This window comes from Rhinolophus ferrumequinum, chromosome 15 (assembly GCF_004115265.2).
Source record: "Rhinolophus ferrumequinum isolate MPI-CBG mRhiFer1 chromosome 15, mRhiFer1_v1.p, whole genome shotgun sequence".
In the NCBI taxonomy this organism is placed as follows: Eukaryota; Metazoa; Chordata; class Mammalia; order Chiroptera; family Rhinolophidae; genus Rhinolophus; species Rhinolophus ferrumequinum.
In genome coordinates, this window is record NC_046298.1 from 27910739 (window position 1) to 27933910 (window position 23172).

General features: G+C 41.8%; 1 protein-coding gene across 4 annotated transcripts in view; it reads right to left on the reverse strand.

The window, feature by feature from the left end:
* Positions 1 to 530: 530 nt before the first annotated feature.
* Positions 531 to 23172, reverse strand: part of SDR42E1 (short chain dehydrogenase/reductase family 42E, member 1) — a 31466-nt gene continuing 8824 nt past the window's right edge. For 2 of the 4 annotated variants that reach the window (XM_033127088.1, XM_033127090.1), the window contains exons 2-3: positions 3682 to 3776; positions 531 to 3130 (exon numbers count right to left, since the gene is read on the reverse strand). In XM_033127088.1, the coding sequence (XP_032982979.1) occupies positions 2020 to 3130; positions 3682 to 3749 (1179 nt within the window). In that variant the 5' untranslated portion in view covers positions 3750 to 3776 and the 3' untranslated portion in view covers positions 531 to 2019. Of the gene's footprint in view, positions 3131 to 3681; positions 9110 to 10725; positions 10971 to 23172 lie in introns of those variants that run through there. The other 2 variants (XM_033127087.1, XM_033127089.1) reach the window with 2 other exon arrangements.

Genomic DNA, 23172 nt, shown 5'->3' on the forward strand with positions numbered 1-23172 from the left:
GATGGTGGAAAACAAAAACAAGGAAAACCCCGCTATGTACAGTATACTTGGTTTGAGAAAACTGAGAAGTACCATGTTTCTCCGAAAATAAGACCTACCCGGACCATCAGCTCTAACGCACCTTTTGGAGCAAAAATTAAAAAAATGCATTAGAGCTGATGGTCCGGCTAGGTCTTATTTTCGGGGAAAACACGGTAGCTATCATTCTTTTGAAGGACTTCATTAAAAACATGATTTGAAAGTCTGCGATACCTCTCAGTGGCAATGGATGAATGTTTTACTGTACTTATCTGGCCTATGAGTGACCTTTTCGTATGGACACACCATGTCATTACTAGACTGTAAGTCTGTAAAGGGCAGAGAAACCTGCCCCATAGCACCTGGAGTGTTAGATAGCTGCAGGTGCTTATAGAAGTTCCCCGTGGACTAAAAAGCAAAAGCATCTTATAAGACTCCAAAAATATTTTACCGAAAACAATACTGCCACCACATTTATGTTGCAATTTATATATTAAAAATATTTCACCACGTCTCATTTTATGCTTCCAACAAACTGTGTGAGGTGGGTTTATAGAAAGGGCAAATACAGTCATTCCCATTTCCCAAATGAGGGAACTAAAGCATAAGAGGCTTCAGTCACTTGGATAAGGTCACACAAACTATTCATGGTTATAGTTCTTCTGGTATCAAGTTGAGCACTTTTTCTAAAACATCCAAGCAGCACTCAGGAGGGGTTGTTCATTTGGCATCCTTCTTCCAGCATGACTCTCAGAACAACTCTAACATTACTTTCCAGGGCAATCTATGCTATTTTACAATGTTTTAATACTGTCCTTTCTGTAGCTGGAATCATGGCCTGGGTCAAGATTCTGTCTTCTTTCCACTTTGGTTCCTATGCAACAACTTGCATGTCTTCCAAGGCAGTCCCCGTGGATGGCTGGACAAGGCCCTTGTTCAAAACATTCCTCATTGGAAATGGCCTTCAGAGAACCAAAAATTCTTCCAGTAAGAAAGCCAGTCTATTAGTTTAGAGTTCTGCTTCGTTTTTAATTATGAATGGCATCACCGGCTTGGTCATCTTCCTTAATCATCAGACTTACAGCTGTTTCTTAAACTTTAGTCTAGCCTCAAACACCAAAACTTCACAAAAACTGAGTATATTCAAACACATTTGTTACAGACTTTGAGGGCACACCACGAAGGCATTCCAGAAAGGTTAGCAGCAGCAGCCCTGTCTAAACAGAATACCCCAAAGGAAGAAAACACTCATAAGGAATGTATAATAACAATATTAATAAAAATAATGGCTTAAGCATGCTGAGTGGCACTTTATAACCATGTCTAATTTAATCCTCCAAAGAATCCTGTAAGGTCAGATAAAGGTCTATTTGTTTAAACATCAAACATTAGCATGTGGTCACACGGGTAATGCCTTTATATCACAAAGGGCAAAAACTAATTCTCAAAACTTACACAATAAATAGCTAATGGCCCCCTGCAATAGCCACCAGCTCCTCAGAGGGTTGGTCTGTAGGGATCTGGCCCAATTTGGTGTTTTTCACACATTTTCAAGCCTGTTAGCATTTTGCCATGTCCGTATCAGTGTGCGTTTTAGTCCATTTTAAGTAGGTGTAGTGTATGGAACAGAAATAAGTATGTCTTTGGCTTCTGAGAAATTCAGGGAAGACATTTCCAGACCTAACTAAGTTTAGGTCTATGGCTACAAAATGACTTCTACTGCACCCATCTAAAGAAAGAGGACACACAAGAAGCCAAATTTCAAATTTATCTTTGCTTCTTCATTCTTCCATTAGGATTAGTGCAAGGAGGTAAGAAATGAAGACTTAATCCAATAATCTATTCTTGAGTAGCAATTTGAAGAGCCAAAATTTGGCACCAGATATCTTTATCTATCTATCTATCATCTATCTATCTATCTATCTATCTATATTTTAAAACTCGTGTTTCTTGAAAACCATCTCAGCAAGTGTGATCGGCTCCTTAGTTTTAGTACCTCGTTCACAGTGACAGAATCACAGAAGACAGCCATGTGAGAACTGCCATAACCAAGAGGAAGACTAATAGCCTATTCCAAACAAGACACTCAGAATCATGACTCCCAGGACTTCGGCCATGACCACGGGCTTTAAACCATTCTACTACTTCGTGGAGGTCAAACGGCTGAGCCTCATAGCCTAGCTCTTTCTTGGCCTTCTCTAGGCTGAAGTAATGTGTGACACCAGTTTTGTAAACTTCCGCGCGGGTGAGGAAGGGCTGGAAGTTGTAGAGTCGACCCACAACGAAGTGGGCCATCTCTGTTAGGAAAGCGAAGCAGTAGATAAAGGTTAAGGGCAGGCGGATGGATGGGAACTGGTAGCCCAGGCCTTCAACCAGAGGCCGAAAGAACTCAAAGTTGTTCACGGGTCTGCCATCTGAGATGAAGTAGGGCTGCCCAGAAGCAACGTGGCCCCTGTCCGCTTTCAGGGCCTCTGAGGCCAGAATGTGAGCTTGGACCAGGTTATCCACGTGGACAAATTCAACCAGGCTCCTGGGATCCCCGAACACAAACTTGAACAGGCCCCTCTCGATGTAACTCACTATCCTGGGAAGGTGCCTTTGTTCCCCAGGCCCATAGATGCCAGCTGGCCTCAGAGCACAAGTCCTCAAGACCCCATCACTTCTTTCCAGGGCTGTACCGTTGGCCTCCAGCACCTTCTTCTCTGCAATTGATTTGGTCCGAGAGTAGTGGTCGGGATGGAGGTGAAGAGGTAGGTAAGGCAGAGATTCGTCTCCATTTCGGATAACTTGACCTCCGAAGACGACATTGAAAGTGCTAGTGTAAACTAATCTTGGCACCCCTCTCCTCCTGCAAGCCTGGAGGATGTGGTCTGTGCCCCCCACATTGACTTCTTCGATCAGGTTTGGATTCAGTTGCTCCCGCCCTGACATACCATAAGAGGCAATGTGGAACACACAAGTGACATCCACATCCTGGAAGGCTTTCTCTACATCAGAGAGGTGGCGAATGTCTCCATGTATAAACTTGATTCCTTCTGGAATGGTTTGAGAAGGGCTGCTGATGTCAAACAGAATCACGTGGACTCCCTTCTGGTTCAGAGCACAGCCTAAGCTGAAGTGAAAAAGAGTAACAGTTAGATGAAATCACTGTTAAGCTATGCCTAGGAAAAGTATGTAAAATAACCGACCAAGTCTTCACAGCTTATCCTGAGTCCCTCGCTTTACATGTTCATTGGGGCAAGTCTTACTTATGCAAATATTCAAAAATGAGAATCCTCGAATTTACTTAAATTACATGAGAGAGGCTTTTATCTTCAAAGACAGTGGCATCTATGTGTTACACTTTGTCTCTCTGTTCTTGGACCCACCATCCATTCTGTGGAATACTGACGAATAACTTTGAAAGAACCACTATTATTTTAAATTGTTTTTCGTGATGTGAATATCTCCCCTCTCAGATTCAATGGCTTTTTTTCTTAACTTGGAATATATCCGCAGTTCTCAATTTCAGTATCTGAGCAGTGGACAAAATAGTTCATTCCTGGCTTAACGCTATACAAACAAGTAAAAGTCTATACTGTATTAATGTCAGAGTTGAAAGCTACTTTTTCCAGCAACTACCAGTAAAATAATTCTAGGGACATATTTTATAGATGTGCTGACCGGAAACCAAAATAGCCACCTCCTCCTGTAATGAGGACACTATCCTTCGGAGATTTTTGGGAGTCCATATGTGACAGTCAAAAGGATAACTGGACCTGTAAGAAAGAAATATGCAACACAGTTACTAATCCAAATGCAAACCTGACTGTCCCTAATTTGGGTTAACAAAAACAAAAAGGCAGTATCCGCTAATAGAAAGAAAAGCTAAGACCTAGGTTCTAATCATAACTGGGATGTTAGCCAACGTCTCCTCCCCTTTCACTTTTGGACTTCAAATTTCTTCTTCTGTAATATGAGAACAGAAACATCTGCCCTGCCTCCCGGACAAGGTAGGTATGAAGGTTAAATAAGATAATTACCTGGGAGTGCTTTGGAAACCACAAAGCACTCTCCAAACATAAGGCATTATTCTTAATCCTTGGGAAAAATTAGAGCCTTGTTGAAAAGAATTCATTCAACTTGGTAAGGAGAGGCATTTCCCCCCATGCATCAGAAAAATCAAGGACAGAACTCTAAAGCAAATTTCCAACATCTTTTGTTTAAAGTTCACACGGCAACATAGTTTAATACTGGTGTTCTGGTAACCCTAGATACAAAAAAAAGGGGGGGAGGGGAGCAAAAATTTCCCTCCATACAGCAAGCCACACTCCCCACCTCCAGGAAATCTTGCAAGTACTGCATGTGCTCAATGCGTATGGGGGTCACACTTCTCCGTCCCTCCTCTTCTATGCCAAAATAATAATAATGATTATGTTATAAATTACATCTTATAAAAATAGCTATAATTTTTTCTCAAGGTTCCAAGACCCTATTCTCTCAAGAACAAGACAAAACAAGCAAAGAGTGGGCGACTCAGCTCTTTCCACTTAAAAAGAAAGGGAGCAGGAAGCACACAGGCCCTCCAATGCACTGGGAATGCACAGGCTCCTTCACTCAAGTCCATGGAGACATTCACAGGAGTGGTTAGGCGGGGAGACTGCAAGCGACCAGCGTCACCTGGACAACTTAATCCCTGTGAGCCTGTTGCTGCCTCTAAAAAGTGGAGTTGATAATAAGCTCACAGGCTTCTGAAGACCGAATAGGATAGTGTATAAAGAGTGCCCAGCAAACCGCCTGACATGATATGGGTGCCCCATGGATGTCATTTCTTGAATTTCCTTTTCTGCAAGCTCTAGAGTTTGGGGATTCTAGTATTCTTTTACACTCCCACATAGCATGATGAGGTCTCTCAAAAGCACAGGGTTACAAAACGTTTCGCAAATTCTCCTGGAGAAGTGTACTACGTAGGTCAGATTGCCAGGAAAGCTAACCAGATCATCCATGCAGAAATCAATAGGTGTGACAGCTGAAGACAAGATTCAGCAAATGACTGTCTCCGTGGCTTGAGGGTACGCAGGAAGGGAAGAGTGAGAAATATTAGGAACACTGAGCAAAATGGGTGGAGGATGCCTGACGGATTCCAAAGGTTTGACTAAGCAATTGCCACAGCTGTGCTTACAAGAAAAGTCATGAAGAATAACGTACCAGCATCTCTTTAATTTACCTAACAGTGACCTTATGATCACTGTCTGGCTGCATCTTTCTCAATATTTGGATCTGTTCAAATGTCACTTACTCAACTTAGACAGGCTTCTCTGATCGCCTCACCTAAAACAGTTCTCCCGTACCATAAATGCTGCTTTGTTTTTTCATGGCACAGTTCACTATCTAAAATTACTATTGATCGCCTTCCAATAGAACGTTAAGTACCATGAGAATTGAGTCCTTTAGCCTTTTTCACTGGCATGTCCCCCCTGGAACCTAGAACACAGTAGACGCTCAACAAGTAGGTGTTGAATTTATGGATGATTTTGAACACTGAAATACATCCAACTGAGTAAAATTATGGGGCGCACACATTATGCAGGGCACTGCAGTAGCTAAGAAGAGTCATTGTTACATATGCCAATTAACACTGTCACTTTAATTTATCTCCTATAAAGTTCTGGAGTGAAAAGGACATGAAGCTAAATTAGACAGATCTCCTGCATCCTGGAGCTTACAATGAAGCTTACAAGTTTGAATTTAGATATTTTGCAAATACCTAAAGTCCAAGGCGAAAAGGAGAAAACAAGATTGGTGTAATAATGCCGGTAAAACAAGGTGCTGTGAGAGCACTAAGGTGGGTGGCGGGGAGCAGAAATCGATCCTGAAGGTCTGATCAGTGAAGACTTTGTCAAAGAGTAAGCATGAGAGCTGTACTGGGACAAGAGGAAGATCTAGGCAAGCTGAGATGAGGCAGAGGGTTACAACAGGCTGGGAGCCTCATAAGTTAGTGGAATGGTAACAGGGAAGGCTGGTATAGGGCAGCTAATATGGCAAATCTGTTGTGGCTGGCGTACCAACGGAAGCCAAAGGGAGTGGCTGTGACTTGGGGCAGAAGGACAGCCTGGGGTCAGCTTGGAGACAGCTTTGAGTCCCCTTCGGGAGAGTCTGGATTCCATTCTATAGACAACAGAAAGCCCTTGGAGGTTTACAGAATGGCCTCATCACTTTGCCCCTTACCAAAGATCATGCTTTCCCTGCAGGAGGGAGAGCCTGGAAACCGGCAAGAGTAAGAGTAAGAGTAAGGAGTGATGAGGATCTGGGCTACCGGCGAGGATAAAGTGTCAGTGGGCTAAACTGAGATTAGGACGAGAGCGGGAGGCAACTCAACGACATGGCAGCAGGCGGTGCCCACAAGTTTGAGGAAGGTGTTGCCACAAACTGAAAAAGCACACACAGGTGTTAGAAATGCTCTGCCGGGTTCATAGAGTTTTGATTACTACGATACCAGAGAACAAAGTGTAAGATATTCTTCTTTGTGCCACAAGGATTCCACTGGAAGGGTTCAGAAACGGACGAGGCCTCAGAGAGTCCAATTAAGAAAATTCCAACAGAATTTATTCCTAATCTCTAATTATGCTTTGTTTTTAAAACTGCACATTCCAGTCCAGTCTCAAGGCCACAGGTCATTCATGGCTCATGTGCACATCGATCAAGCTGGGGACGCACAAGTTTAAATGAATAGTGCTTCCAGAAGACCTGCCAGGCCTATTCATGCTACTCCTCAGTACCTTCCAGCTAATTCCAGGATGATATGAGGCAAGAGCTTAGATAACTGACCTGATCAGGATGGTCAGAAGAGAAAGGTGAATAAGGAAATATTAATGATTTGTCAGGACAAACACCAAAGAAAACAAGCCTATCTACCGGGTCGGTAAAACCTTCACAGATTGTACATTATCAGTCATTAATGGTACTTCACAGGAGCCGCCTCCTCCCTTCCTGGCTCCCTAAAATCAGCACAGAAAAACTGCAGCGAACACATTTCACAGAAAAACCACAAGAAATTCCCGTAAACACTAAGCCAGGGATAAAGAGAGTATACACGTTTTCTTTCTTTCTTTTATTTTTTTTAATCAGCTGCCTCATTTTTATATACTTTATGGCTTCTGTTTTATTAATTTGTTTCCATCTGATTCCTTCTAGGCCTGGGCACTCCGACTGGCCTTTATAATTGCAATTGCTTTACGGCTCCTCTAAAATGTGGCTTTGTTCAGTAATTGCTTTCCTCTAGGTCAGTGGGAAGGGTCACATCTGACCCGAGCAGACGTTTCAGTGGAAACAGGTTAAAGTTAAATACATGATCAAGAAAAGGGAATCTTAATTACAAACAGGAAAAAAATGAAATTTAAAACCTGCCTGACCTCTTGATAATACGAAGATAAAGTGAGGGTAATAAAGTTGACATCTCACGGGGAAGTGATGAGAAGAAACTCATAAAAATGAGTAGGAGTGCTTTAGATTTACAAAGAACTAATTAAATGCTAAGGATTAGTAATAAGAACCTTAGATTGTGCACACAGTTTCTTCATCCCATGAGTTCAACGTGATGATGGGACTAGCCCTGTGGTATTATAATACAATATACAAATCGAGTGCCACTGGAGTATGAAACACAGAGGAGAACTGAAGACTGCTTTCATAAAAATTAAAATTTACTTTATTTACTTTAAGGGAGAGAAAAGTATCTCCAGGTCGTTTAATCCTACCATGGCGTGTTTTAAATGACTGCCTGACTACTTACTGACTGGAGGCAAAAGGTAACTGTGTTCTTACTGTATCCAGAGGAGGAAACCACACTGGGGCTAGAGGGCTTAGAAACCGTGCTGTTCAAATTCCATGCGTGATCTGAATATTTTTGTATTTAATATAAAGCAGTCAAAGCAGTAACGATGAAGTAGTTAGAGACGATAAGGAGAATAACCCTGATACAGGTAAAAGGGATGTGAAGTGTAAAACCAAAAAGGCCAAATGCATTTGGGGAGAAAATTAACTAAGGACAGAGCACCAAGTGGAAAGTCGATATACTCATGACAGAGAGGGGTAATTGCGCACATCGTTTTCAATATAACTAAAGATGGCAGGGCAGCTGTCTATTTTCACCACCTTATTTAATCTTCTTGTCCAGCTCCCCACTTAAACTCCTTTTACCCAATTATTGCACAAAACCTCCTTGCAATTCTTCACGATGCTTATGACAAAAGTAATTATAAAATTTTATAACTGGTATTTCCCATCTGCTTCCCAAACTACTATGTAAACTGCCTGTGAGGATTGGCCATTTCTCCAGGAATATCTACAGGGACAAGAAGTATCTGGCAGATTGTAAATTCAAATGGAATGAGTACTCTGCAACCTTTTCAAATGCCCCTTTCTGCTGTATCTGCAAGGAGTATTACACTTGTACTTCCTCTCTCTAGCTCAGCATGTCTGCCACTTCAACATATCCAAGTAACATCAGCTGCCATTTATTAAGCCCTTACAGTATACCAGGCATTATGCTAAGCCCTTTCCATGAATTATTTCCTTTGATGCTCCTAATAACCCTCTGAGACCAGTACTAATTTGTTAATCCCAAATTTACTGACCTGACTCCTGTGGAGGCTTTCATAGCTAATATATCCAGCGACCTCATAGTGGTCTCTCCAATTCCCAGAGGGGCAGGGAGGAGGTGCCCTATCCTGTCCCATGAGGTAGAGGTAGTAGGGGTGTGGGGTTAAGCTTCCTAGGTTGGAAATCAGAAAATATGGGTCCTAGACTTGGCTCTCTCACCAATTCCCCGTGTGACCCTGCGCAAGTCACTGAACCTCTCTGATCCTGTTTCCTCTTTGCTAAAATGAAAATAGCAACTATAGCTATATTTATTATTTTTTATGGGCTAGGAACTTTAAAGGCTTTAAAGATTTACCACTGAAGCCTCAGGACAATCTTGTCAGGTTGTTATTATTATCCTCAGCTTTTCAGATATGAGGACCAAGGGTCAGAGGTGAAGAAACTTGTATATATTAATATACATCTGAAGTAAATGAAATCACTACCTCGAAAAGATACCTGCACCCCCATATTCATTGCAGCATTATTCACAATAGCCAAGACATGGAAACAACCTAAGTGTCCAGCAACAGAGGAATAGATAAACAAAATGTAGTAAATAGATACACAATGGAATATTATTCAGCCATAAAAAGAAGGCAATCCTTCCATTTGTGACAACACGAATAGACCTTGATGGCATTATGCTAAGTGAAAAAAGTCAGACAGAGAAAGACAAATACTATGTCAATCACATGTGGAATCTAAAAAATCCTGAACTCATAGAAACAGTGGAATGATGGTTAGAATGGCGTGGGGGTGGGGTGGGAGGATGACGAGATGCTGGGCAAAGGGAACAAAGCTTCCAGTGATGAGTTAGAATAAGTTCTGGGGAGCTAATACTCAGCACCAGTGACTACAGTTAATGATACTGTATGATATGCTTGAAAGTTGCTAAAAAAGACATCCTTCAAGTTCTCGCCACACACACAAATTCTAGTTATGTGAGGTGATGGACATGCTAACTAACCTTATTGTGGTTATCATTTCACAGTTGATATATGGATCAAATCATCACAGCGTACACCTTAAAATTTCACCATGTTATATGCTAATTATATCTCAATAAAGCTGGAAGGAAAAAAAAAATCAAAGAAAGCAAGAAAGAAAAAGCAAGAAAGAAACTGATCCATGGCGAAGCAGGTCGGTCATAAGCAGCAAGTTAAACCCAGGGCTTGAAGTGAGGTCTGTAGTGTTAGCTCTCTGAATGTCAGAGACCTTGACTTAATGTAGGTGTCTGAATGTTAGGTCTCAGAGACCTTGACTTAGAGACAGAGCCACATCTGCAAGAAAACAACAAAATGTCTGTTGGCCTGCACCTGTAGACAGAGCCAAACTTGCGATAACAGAAAACGCCATAAACCAACGACTGCTTTGCAGGCAGTTAACATTTTCTATTCAAACAATGCTACCTTGTCAGCATAGCCCCTATAAAACCCTCCTCACCCCCTCCTTCGGGGCTGCAAGTCTCCTTTAGACATGCAGCCTGGGCTGCAGCTGTCTTTGCTCAGCTTGATAAACTCTTGCTCTCTTACAATAAAAACTTACTAAATTTACCTGACCATGCGCGTTCCTTTCCCGGTGGACCTATCATGTAGGACTCCCTAGCTGGGTTGGGACAGTGCAGTATTGTTCACTTACCACCTTCACAATTTCTCTCACACCTGGTACCTCTGGTACTATGAGTTACCTATTATGTTTTAATTTAGATCTACTTACCTTTTTACAAGAAATACATCCATTTTAAATGGGAACCTTACATTGCCACTTTAAATGGGAAACCAGAATTATGTGTCAGAAAAGTAATCTTTCCAAAAAAAGTGAGATGAAAATAAAAGATGTGAATCAAGTGTAGCTAGATACAGATGCCATATACAGATGCCGCTGAAAGCTCTGAGCTCGCGGCCTGCGGTCTTAACAAAGTCAAGGGGAAAAAACCAAAAAACAAACAAAACCACCCAGGAGCGAGCCAGTGTTTCAGGCCTTCGCCACTTATTAGAAAGCCAAGCTAGAAGAAAGCCTGGCTCCTTAGAATCCGCAAGAACCGCAAAGGGGAGGGTTTTCCCGTCACCTGTGTCAGTTACTCACTTCGGCGCTGCGAACCACCTACCGCTGACTGAGCTCGTCCCACCTGGGCTGCCACCCCGCGCAGGTACAGGCAGGGTCACCTTCAGCTGCCGCCACGCTCTTTGAAGCTGCCGCGCTCCTGCAAGCCCCGCCCAGGTCCCCGCGCAGGGGCGGCCCTCTCTACCCTGGCCCAAGCACACCGGCGTACAACGGCCACGACAGTGAACTGCACAAAACAGGGAGGCCCAGACCACAGTGCCTGGTGCCACCCCTGTTTGGCACCTCCTGAGCCATCTGACTGGCCTCCTGGAGCCACTTTCTGATCTTTCTAGGAAGCCCGGAGGTGTTGGCATCTCTATGATGTGCAGGTTTCTCGTCCACCCTCACCTGTGCTGAGGCAGCAGGTTCACTTCACGAATCTCCCACATGTGCCCAGTCCCTGCCTGTATTGCAACTTCGTGGGAGTCCTTACAGAGTCAGGACTACTGCTATTCCCACCTCCAGTTTCTGCCTTTAGACTTCCACCTCCATCGTTGTGTGCCCCCTAATGTTGAGCACAGTACCTGATAAATAGGAGGGGCTCAGCTCAGTCAGTATTGCCTGGATGGATGGATGGATGGATGGATGGATGGATGGATGGATGGACGGACGGATGGATGAGGCTTTATGAGACTCCAGAATATTTTAAAGTCTCCTTGTATCTTTTAAAGTCTCTATTTATCTCTGAGTTTCCACATTTATGTGTGTCCATATGTTTTCCTGTGTCCCTAATTTTCACTATTTTTTCCAATTCTACTTCGTCTGGTCACTGAGCAGGCAATGAGGCCAAGACTAACATTTGTTGCTGGAACCAAAGACTAAAAGTCATGTAAAAAGGAAAGCTGGCATCAGTATTCAAAGGTCTCCCTGAGAGGCCCATCTTGTGTCTGCTCATCAGGAATCTGGTTCTATGGAGAGTTGCAGGCTCTGTGTACACACACACACACACACACACACACACACACGAACTGACCCCTGGCTGGGGAGGATTTCGTTTTGCAGGCTCAAAGGATGAAGATTTTGACTTCGTGTGCTGTTCTTGCCACATTCAGACTCATAGAACCTCATATGAAGTATGTCATTTCCTGCTAACTTTCCACTAACAACACAAAGTCACAAGAACAATCTCAAGCCCTGGGATCCAAACATTAATGAAGACCAGGTGAAGAAAGCTAAGTCTCCAGAACCGGCATCTCTGACCTTGTCCGCCTGTCTTGTGGTCAACTGTGATCCAGCTATAAATTGTAGGAGACTGAGATATGATTGTACCAAATAGTCTTAAGGAACAGCTTTACTCTTGCTGCCCAAGATGCACAAAGATTAGAAGAGGGGAAGAGGAAAGATAGTGAGGGGGCTGGGAGACCAGCTACATGCTCTTGGGACCAGTAGCCAAAGAAGAAAAGACTCCTCTGAGGATGTAATAGAGAAGACAGATTTCCCTTGGGGACTTCAGATCCCCTCAGGGATGCCCAGATCTATGGCAAGTTGATAGCACATGAGAATAAGTATGGTAAATTTCAATGTTAATATTCTTGTGCCACCCAGGACTCTTTTAAAAAATAAGCACGTTTTAAAGGAAAATTACAAACTTTATAATTACTTCCTTACTTTCCACTGCAATTTAGTGGAATTTAGTAAAGTTGATTTTGTAAAGGTCTGAACAAGAAATCAAGATAGAAATGACCAGAGAAAGAAATGACCGCAGTGTGAGTTTATATGTCAATGCTTGTTTAGTTTCTTTCCCCCATTAATATATCCAGAGAGTGGGTACTTTACAGAAAAATCAATTTACAGTCATAATTCTTCATAGGTGTACCCTTATTCTTCACAAAGTACTTTCACACCTATTAGCTCATTGGATCCTCACAGAAATTATATGCATAAGGTTCTTTGGGTTTCAAGTAGTAGAGAGTAGCTCTAGTTACTTTAAGTGAAAAAAGAGCAATTTTTAGAGTCTCAGAAAGAGGTGACTATTTATGTATTTACAGTAAGCAGTAAATGTATTTACAGCTAGCTTCTATAATAGATAAACTCTGAATCTCAGTGGTTTAGTGCGATAAAAGTTTATTTCTCACTCTTATCGTAGTCAAATTCAGTCTGCAGGGAAGCAGGAAAGCGGCTCTCTTCCACACAATCACACAGGGACCCAGTCTTGTTTCATTTGTTATGCCATTGTCTTCAACATGTGGCCTCTCAGGTTTCTGCAGAAAGGGAAGCAAGAACTAGGCTTTCCCCAACACCCCTATTTCAATCAGGTGTCTGTAACTTTTGAAATCCTCCTATCCTTTCACATCACTTTGTCCATCTAAAAGGATCCTGTTCATTGCTAACGCATTATCAGGGCAGAGACCTGCTTTATTGACTGGTGTATATCCACTGTCTATCATAGTGTCTGACATAGAGAGAATTTAAAAAGAATTGCTGAATGAATGAGCAAGTGAATAAATGTCACATCTCTGGCTGTCTTTGTTCAAAACCAGATTTGCAGGTGAGACCTTCTTTTGGCCCAGGCTGCGTCAGAAATCACCTTTTCTATAGTCATCCATGGCAATGGGGTAGAAGGACAACTATTAACAGCCCACTGCTATAAAGTAAAGCAGTTTCTAGAGAAGAGAAATCATTGTGAGCTTGGAAGACACCCTAAAAGCTTGCTACTCAAAAGTGTAAAACGGCATCAACACCTAGGAGCTTTTCAGAAATGCAGCTCTCAGGTCCCACTCCACACCTAGCAAGAATCTGCAAAAATTCTAACCAAATTTGGATTTCCCAGGGAATTCCCATGCACAGTTAAGGCTGAGAGATATTGCTCTTAAAGGTGTTTACCACTACAACTCTCTGAGATGGGTAAGAGATTTCTTGTTATACCTGGAAGCCAAGTGAGGGTAAGTGACTAGCCAAGGTTATAGAACTAGTAATTGACAGAGTTAAGACTAAAAGCCAAGGCTTCTGACTCCAATTTCCTCTACACTCCATGCTCGTTCCATTACGCTGCTCTAGCTCCTGGATTAATCTATGTTCTTCCACAAATGAAAAAAAAAAATTAAAAGGGAGAAATAAATAGAAAACATAGAGTTACTTTGAATTGGTGGTTAATGGTTTCAATAATTGATTTTCTTTTTAAGAAAGGGAAACTAACATTGATCACTTTCAGTGCATTTGATAAAATTTCCCCCCTTATATATTAAAGAACTCTCCAAGTAATAAAATGAATGTTTATATTTTATTTATTCAACAATTAATCATCTTAACAGTCTTTTATAAGCATTCATTGCACATATTCAGAATTATCAAACATCTTATTTGAGTCAATAGTTTTTCTTTTTCCTTTTAAAAACTTAGAAATAGCTCATTATTATTACCTATGCCTCTCTCAGTACTGATTACACTAAATGTTTAAATGGTGCCAATTAAAACTAAATGTTACTTTGTGTGTCTTGGCCACAGGATCTCTGTTTAGGGGTCAAGCATTTAGAGCTTTCTTAAAAGGACACCAAGGACCTCCTGAGATAGTAAAGCTTATCTTTAACACTTATTCTTTACTGTTTTCAGAGATTGAAGAGTGTGGATACCAACTATGTTAATTAGGTCTCTTTTGGTTGCAAATCATAGAAATCCATCCCGATATAGGTAAGAATGATTGGCTCCTGTAACTGGAAGCTCAGAAGGTGGATCTAGCTTCAGGGCCTCAAATATCATCGGAGCTCTGCCTCTACATCTCTCAGCTCCCCCTACTACTGTTTTAGCTGGTAATCTTCCTGTGGCAGCAGATGGGATTCACTGGTCATCAAAGACAACAACTTCCTAATACCTTGGATCTTTGAGAAAGACTGTTTTTCTTTTATTTTCATCACAAGTCCTAAGGAAGACTCTGATTGGACAGTCATGGGTCATGTGATAATTTCTTAACCATTCACTGTAGCTGGGAGATGGTATATTTCAACTGACCGGGACTGATTATTCAGCCCGAGATGTCAAATTAGTCTCCAATGGCTGCTGTAACAAATTACCACAAACTTGATGGCTTAAAACCACACACATTATTCTCTTACAGTTCTGGAGGCTATAAATCTGAAATCAATTTCACTTGGCTAAAGTCAAGGTGTTGGCAGGTCTGGTTCCTTCTGGAGGTTCTAGAGAATTTGTTTCCTTGTCTTTTGCAGCGTATGAGCTACATTCTCTGCATTGCTTGTCTTATGGCTCCTTCCTCCATCTTCAAAGTCAATAATATAGCAGCTCCAAATCTCTCTTTGCTCCATTGTTGTCACATGGCCTTCTCCCTCCTCTATAGTTTAATCTTCCTTTGCCTCCCTCTTATAAGGATACTTATAATGACATTTAGAGCCCACACAGATAATCCAGAATAAATTTCCTATCTCAGGAACCTTAACTTAATCACACCTGCAAAGTTCTTTTTGACATGGAAGGTAGCAGTCAGAGTAACCCTCTTGACTGCTTCTGGAGCTTCTTTAGAGTCCTGCTTTGGTTTGGGGGAACTGCAGCATCTGAAAGCACTGTCCTCATGCATTCTTAGGGGTCTCCTTCTACCCCTGATTATAATTTCTCCAGGGAGCCACCTTTTCAGGGGTGGTGGTTTTCAAATAGGATGTGTTACGATCAGCTAGGAGGTGTCATAACTAATGTCTTACCTATGGAATAGTCATCAACTTAAAGTAATGAATGATTGAACTATTTAGTTTTTAGACTTAGGGGAACTATGGCAAGGAGATTAGAAGCATGGACTTTGGAGTCGAAGCAATAAATATTTGAACCCTGACTCTGCACAGAGGATTCCTGAAATGAAGAAATAAGACAATGCCTGTGTTCCCCCACAGACACCCCGTGGCCAGGGTTAGCTGCTCTTGTTAGAGATCAAGTTCAAGATTACGTGAGCAAAACTTGTACGGGGATAGTTTACAGCAGCATTACTCATAATATCTCCGAAGAAGAAACAACCCAAATGTCCATCGATGACTGTACAGATCAACAAAGTGTGATCTGTCCATACAAGTAGACTGTTATTCAGCCATAAAAAGAAATGAGGTGCTGATATATGCTACAATGGATAAGCCTAGTAAACAATGTGCTCATATTTTATTAGCCAGTTTCAGAAGACCATCACTAAAACCACATATTACATGATTTCATTTATATGAAATGTCCAGCATAGGCAAATCCATAGAGACTGAAAGCAGATTGGTGGTTGCCAGTAGCTAGGGGGTTCGAGGTGAAATGAGGTGGGGAGGGGTGACTGCTAATGGATATAGGATTTCTTTTTGGGATGACAAAATGTGGTGCATGACTCTGTAAATACTAAAAACCATTGACTTCAAATGGGTGAATTTTGTGATATGTGAATTATACCTCATTAAACTATTTTAAAAAAGATTACACCTACACTGATGTCATTGTAATTTCAATGTTGTTTGAGTGGGAGAGGACAGGATGCCTGTTACCCTGGATATGCCCACAGAAGTGTGTCATAGGTGGCGAAATCAATGTGGGTAAAAGTTGAGAAGCCACTGCCTTAGAAAAATAAACATAATTCTCTTGCTCCACCATCTCAATGTGACGGCTTTGCCCATGAGGCTGTCCTCTTACCTTCCTCTTACTCAGGGAAAAGAGAGAAAGGTAAAAGCCAGGAGAGGAAGTGATGTTTGAATAATAAGTGGTTTTCAATTAACTACATTAAAATTTGAGAATTGACTTGTATTAATTTTCGTGATCAGATTACTCCATGTTGTCTCTCCTCTGACTGCAAGGGTAATTTTATGCTGGGATTATTTTAGTCATTTGAATTATGCATGTATCAATATTTAGTGGGTGTTTACCTAACTCACAGCATACCCCAATGTTTCCCTCCCTCAGAGACCATGGAAGTACAATGTAATATAAATAAGTGGTGCATGGTACAGAGCTGAAACTCCTTTTACTTCTCCATCCTTGTTTGTAAGGAACATTCAGGTGGTATTTCTTGAAAAGCAATGTACATACTATTCAGATGCATCTACAAAACTAAAGGCAGTGCTGCGAATGCTAGGAGTTCCTTATGTGGTACTAATTGCAATTCTTGCACAGATGTTTCACTAGGGGTTCAGTATGTAAGACAAATTAAAACTTACCATTTGTTTAGATTTTCCTCTTTGCAAAGAACATTTCCTCACTAGTTGCCAGCTACCGTGTTTCCCCGAAAATAAGACCGGATCTTATATTACGTTTTGCTCCAAAAGACACATTAGGGCTTATTTTCAGGGGATGTCTTATCTAAACATCATGCTAGGGCTTATTTTCTGGTTAGGTCTTATTTTGGGGGAAAGATGGTATTTGAATTTCTGTCACTGACAGGATCACTTTTTCCTGTAGAATCCCTTCTTCTTTAACTAACACTTGCCTGTTTATGCTCTGCTCTGCCTCCCCTCTCCTCTTTTTCCTTCCTCTCCTTGTTCTCTTTTTACTTCAGCTCTGCTCTCCATTTTCTTTCTTTGGCTCCCTTTTCTTTTCTTGCCAGCTCCTAACTGGGTCAAACCCAAGATTCCTCCTTCAGCCTTCTTTTCTTCTATAATGTACACCCGTCACCTGAAAAAACTCTTCAGTTTTCTTGGTTTCAACTCTGACCACTGAGCTGATGACTCCAAAACATATATACACTTGCCGCTGGGATTTATTTATGGGGATGGTCCATTGATCTTAATCTAATGTCCACAAGGGGATTCCTTATCTCCAGCAATATGTGGCCTTGGCCGTACCATTTTGACGCCTCCCTTCTTTTCCTTCATTCTCATATTAGTTTAATTTGCCTAGCAGATTCTCTTGGATTCATTCTTTCTTTTTCGATTCCTTCGGCTTTCACTCTGTTTTCCTGGTGGCCTTCTAACCAGAATAATAATGCAGAGCATCAGCAAGTTAATCTTGGCAGTCTGCAAGGTTTGATCATCTCTTAGACAATCCATCCTGAGGCCAGACCAAGCACTGCCTTTTCACTCCCTTCCTGCCCTTCAAGGTCCAAAGATGCCTCGCCTCCACACCACTCCCCTAAGTCCTGTGGAACGAGATGAAACCAAGAGAGAGCCTTAGGTAAGAGGACGTGAATGAGACAATGTCGGGGAGGGTGTGGGCGTAAAGGGTACAACATGGATCCTAGGGTCTTGGAAATGAGGAACGGTTTTTCTATCAGCAGAGTGGCTCTGTGGGGTGGCTGTTATTCTTTCAGTCAGAGGCATCTTGTTTAACTAGGTGCATTCAGAGGTGGGTAAATCAAAATAGTGTTAATTTCAAGACGAATGCCATATTTTTGCTAAAATCCTTTAATATGATAGTGTGTTTTAAATATATTTTAAAACAACGACGTAACGGGAGGTATACCTCATGCAAATTTTGGAAAATATTTATCATGTCATTGACCAAGTAGTTCCATGTTGTCAAATCAATCAGCCAGGTCAAAGTATTCGAATAGTTTTTGAGTTATATGACTCAAAGTATATTTAATGATTTAGCCGTTAGAAAAAAAAAAAGACTTCATATTTCAGTTCTCATAAATATAACAGAAACTTTGTGGCAACTGTTTCATTTTTGGTAGGTAGATTGATTGATTGATTGTGAAATTTGTTGTTGTTGCCATGAATTTATTACTTAGATTATTATTATGGAAAAAATTAGAGCACGTGAACGAGGAAGGAAATGGGGGCAGGACGCATTGGGCAGGAGATCTTGGAGCAAGGAATTGCAGGAGGCCAGGGAGCTGGGCAGGTGGACAAGTGTTCCAAGGGAAAAGTCAGAGCAGATGTGTACCCATGTGTTTGAGGAGTGCCTCGGACGTCCTTGTGACTAGAATGGAATGAATGAGGTGATAGAAATCTGGGATGTGGTCCTAGAGCTATGGAGGCCAGATCGTCTAGCCATGGAGCCATTTAAGAATTTTGGCTTTTACTCTGCGTGAGGTGGGGAGCCTTTGCTGAGTTTTTAGCAAATGGGTGATAGGATATCACTGAGTTTATAAAAGGATTTCTTTGGTGCTAGGTTGAGAATGGACTGTAGGGAGACAAGGGTGGACTCAGAGGGACCTACTATTATGAGGCTGTTGCTGTCATCCAGGTAGGAAGGAATGGTAACTTGCACAAGGTTAGTAGCAGTGGAGTGGTCAAGTAGTGAATACATTCTGAAGGTAGAGGCAGCAAGATTTCTTGGATGGGTTGGATGTCAGTTGAGTCAAAGAGCAGGGGAGTCCAAGGCTTGTATGTTGTTCTAGTAGAAGGATGCAGTTGCCCTCACTGAGATGGGGAAGACTGTGGGTGGAATAAATTTATAACATGTAAGTTGGGGAATAGGAGTTAGAGCGAGCTGTGAGCTGATAACTCTGTAGGATAGAGGGAATAAAAGTTAGAGTCCATAGGATAATAAGGGAAGGAGGAAGAGGAGGGGGTTAAGGAGAGAGTAAGAGAAGCTCAAGGAAGCATCTATAAGGTTGGTGAAATTCCACAGTGGTGGTGACGGGAGGAGACAAAGGACCTTGTTAGCAAGCAGATTTCCCTTTACTGTTATATGCACTTTGGAGATTGCGTTAGTTTCCTAGGACTGCCATAACAAAATTACCACAAACTTGGTGGCTTAAACAACAGAAATGTAGTATCTTATAATTCTGGAGGACAGAAGTCTGAAATTAGGGTGTGGCAAGGCCATGCTCCTTCTGAAGTTTCTTGGGGAAGACCTTCCTTGCCTCTTCCAGCTACTAGTGGCTTCAGGTGTTCCTTGGCTGAGTTATCATAATTCCAATCTCTGCCTCCATTTTCGCATGGTTTACCCCAAGTTTCCCTCTGTTTTCTTCTCTTTTATCTCTTAGAAGGATATCTGTTGTTAGATTTAGGGTCCATCCTAATCCAGGATGATCCCATCTAGAGATCCTTAACTTAATTACATCTCCAAATACTCTTCCCCAGCCCCCTCGAATAATGTCATATTCACAGGTTCATGGAGTTAGGACATGGACATATCTTTTGGGGGCCACTATTCCCCTCACTACAGTGATATAAATGCTTCTTCCATCTGCTCCATCTCTTCCATCCCAACTCCCAAACCACTAAAGGTAGGAGGAACTTTAACGAAGTTGACTTTACTGTGATAAATTTTGTTTTGCAAACAGAAAGAGAGATTGAGTTACACAGAGTTCAGAATGAGAGACAGAAGTGGTAACTGACAAGAGGCAGAAGAAACTGTGAGAAGGTAGGTCCCTAGGATCATGAAGAAATCTTGGGAAAGCTTTAATGTCCCCAGGCCATAGGATTGGGAATTTGAGCCAATTTTAATCTGAATGCCAAAGTACAGGAAGTTCCAGCTCATATCTTGGATGTAAAATATGATTACAATGCATATTCTATTTTGTAACTTTCTCTCCTTACTCAATAATATTGCGAACCCTCTTTCAAGTTATTAACTTTTCTTCAACAACATGATTTTTAACGGTGGTATGGCAGTCCATCAAATGAAAGTACTGTCATTTATGTAACAAATCCTTTATGGTAAGCCATTTAGAATGTGTCTATGTTTTATATATGATAAATAACACTGAAATGAACAACTTTCTCTATAAATCATGGTGCACATCTTTGATTATTTTCAAATGGGCTCATTTTAAATAACGATGAACAATTTTGTGATAGCAATTTCTGCTCATTGTTTTCTTTATGAACTAAAACTTTTCCTTCAGGCAAAAAAAAAAAAATGGAAAAGAAGTTCCTGGAACATCTGGCTTATGGTGTAATTTACTTTTGGTATTCAGCTGTGTGCTCAAATTTTGAAATGTCTTCTTTGTAATAGACTCATCCTAGATTTAATCTCCCTTCTGGAGATACAGATGCAAGTGTATTTCCTTCTGTGAACCTTCAGCCTGGGGAGCTATGACTACAGGAGAGAAGCCTTGCCAAATTGTGCTATTGGTTGCCTTCAGCTCTTATTTCTCAATTTGTAAGTCTTAAGAAGAAGGGACAAAAACTGAAAGAATTACATTGCAAGAGTTTTCAGTGAGACCCAAAAAATTCTTGTAATAATGACTGCCATTGAAAACTCTGCCAGCCATTTACATAGATTATCTTTATAACCAATACGAGGTATGAATTATTATCCCACTATTGATGAGAAACCTGTAGCTTCAAGCAGAGAGGGCAGTTCACACAATCATGTAAGTAGCAGAGTTGGATTTCCACCCAAGGTTGGTCTAACTCATATCCACCATGTTCTGTTAGTGGGGCTCCCATGTTTTTATATTTTGAACACTGGTAGATTTCAGACCAAAATTTGGGGAAGTGTGTAGCTTGCCAACTTGTAATTTTTTAAGGGCATCAAAACTGAAAAACAAACAAACAAACAAATAACTAAACTGTGATATCTTATCACCCCCATTTAATACGTGAAGATATTTTAATGCCAAATAGAGGGGAAGGCTATAATCTCCGAAGATACTCCTTTAAGTTAAATGAATTCAATCTTATAAAAATGCAGCACGTGTCCTTCTGATGACCATCCTCCCACCATGGACCAGAGAAAACTGGGCACTGTCTCTAGACCACATTTAAGTATTGCTTCCAGAGGACCTATTGTTATTGTGGCCTTGATGGAATGGTTGCTCTGGCTTGACTGACAGACATGGAAAGAGATGCATGGCCCCCTTTCTGCTGCAGCAAGAAGCTGGCAAAACTTTCAGCCTAGAGAGCAGGGCATCCATGCCATCACTCACCTCCATTCAAGGTAGAATTGTCATACTCTGGTCCTTTCCAAGAGTGAGGAAAGGAAGTGGAGACAGGAAATGTAGACTAGTTTAAAGACATTTAACAGGCAGAATAAGGAGAAAGACAGAAATATTTGGATACATGGTGTTGGGAAAAATTTCCCAGACCGGAGAGACTGGGGGAAGAGGCTGACAACTGTATCATTACATTAAGAGTTCATAAAGGGATCTTACATATGAGATGCTTATCATGTTTGCTGGGGTGGGGCAATGGCCTGTTCCAAGAACTGGCACAAACCAGCACACTGTTGGGCATAAGGGAGGCAGCCATAAGATAGTCTCTGAGGGAATTTAGGAGAAGCGATCTCTGTTGTGCCCCGGATCTAGCTGGCAGGTCTGGCAGTGCTCAGGCAGCAGTCATGCCATGGAATAGTCTTTCCTCTACATTCCACCTCTCGTGACCAGCTCTTAACAACCTCACGCGTCCTCCTTTTCCACGAGGTGTCCTGAGTGGTCAGCGAAGGGCTTCAGTAGCAGGGAGGTTACTCATTTAGTCACCAGACAACTGCATTGGAGATAGAGTTCACAGCAACAATACAGATACATGTCAATTAGTAGAAGCAATCCAAGTATTAGTCACTTTTTTCATCATGCCCCCAGGATTTGAACCAGTGTGCTAATAGGTTGCCTAGGTTTGGGGTTCGATCACGGAGGGCATTTACTTGAGGTTTTATACGTGTTACCGAATTGGGAGGTCTTCTCTTATGAGAATGACACTTGGTCCCTTACCTTCAGATGTTAATATAGCCATGGCCTTGGGAATCTGGCCAGGCTGTGTAAACCATACATGTTGGCCAGGGGAAGTGGTGATTTCTGGTGTGAGGAGGTGAATGGGAAAGGAATATGCCAGACTAGGACCCCTACTTTCTCCTTTCTTTCAATGGTGCATGTACCAATCCACGTACAGTGCGTCTCCGTGGGTCCCAACTGCATTAGGATGACAGGGTCTCACTTAAGACTGAGCAGTTTCACCCCATTCAGGGGCATGATGTATCTGACCCATCCTGGTGGAATGTCCCATTGCAGATTCCAGCAAATGGCCCCTGTTCCAGGGACAATAGAGCTTGGTTTGTGCTATCATTATTATTATAGCTCACTGGTCCATGGCAAGCATCAGGCTATTGCCATGTCCTTCGTTTTCCACACCTTTACCATGTTGGGGGTCTCAGTCTGAGATCCTAAGCTGGCATATGTGGCAATAGGTCCCACTGGTTGGTCATTTCAATGTATTAATGCTTGGGAAACACTTTTGTCCACCTGGCCAAGGTAGGTTTTCAATTTAGCAATTTTATCTGTGGCTTAAGAACCGCATTTATGTGTCCCACCAGCCCAACTGATTGTGGATAATAGGGAAGGAGGAACCTCCATTCCATATCATGTTCTTTTGTCCACTCTTGTATATCAAGTCCTTTGAAATGTGACCCCCAGCCACTATCTGTTTGATGGGGTTATCCAGACATAGTACTTAACTTTTCTAGTCCCTTACTGGTCAGGATCTTCGGTGAATAGATAGACAGACTCTAACCATTGTTGGCTCTAGAGGCACTGCCCTTAGCTCAAGCTCTAGTGCATCCTTCTTGGCTCTGTTGCTGTCCTACCCAGGCACTACAGTGCCCACTTTTTTAATCTACCCAGCTCGCAGCATCCACTAACGG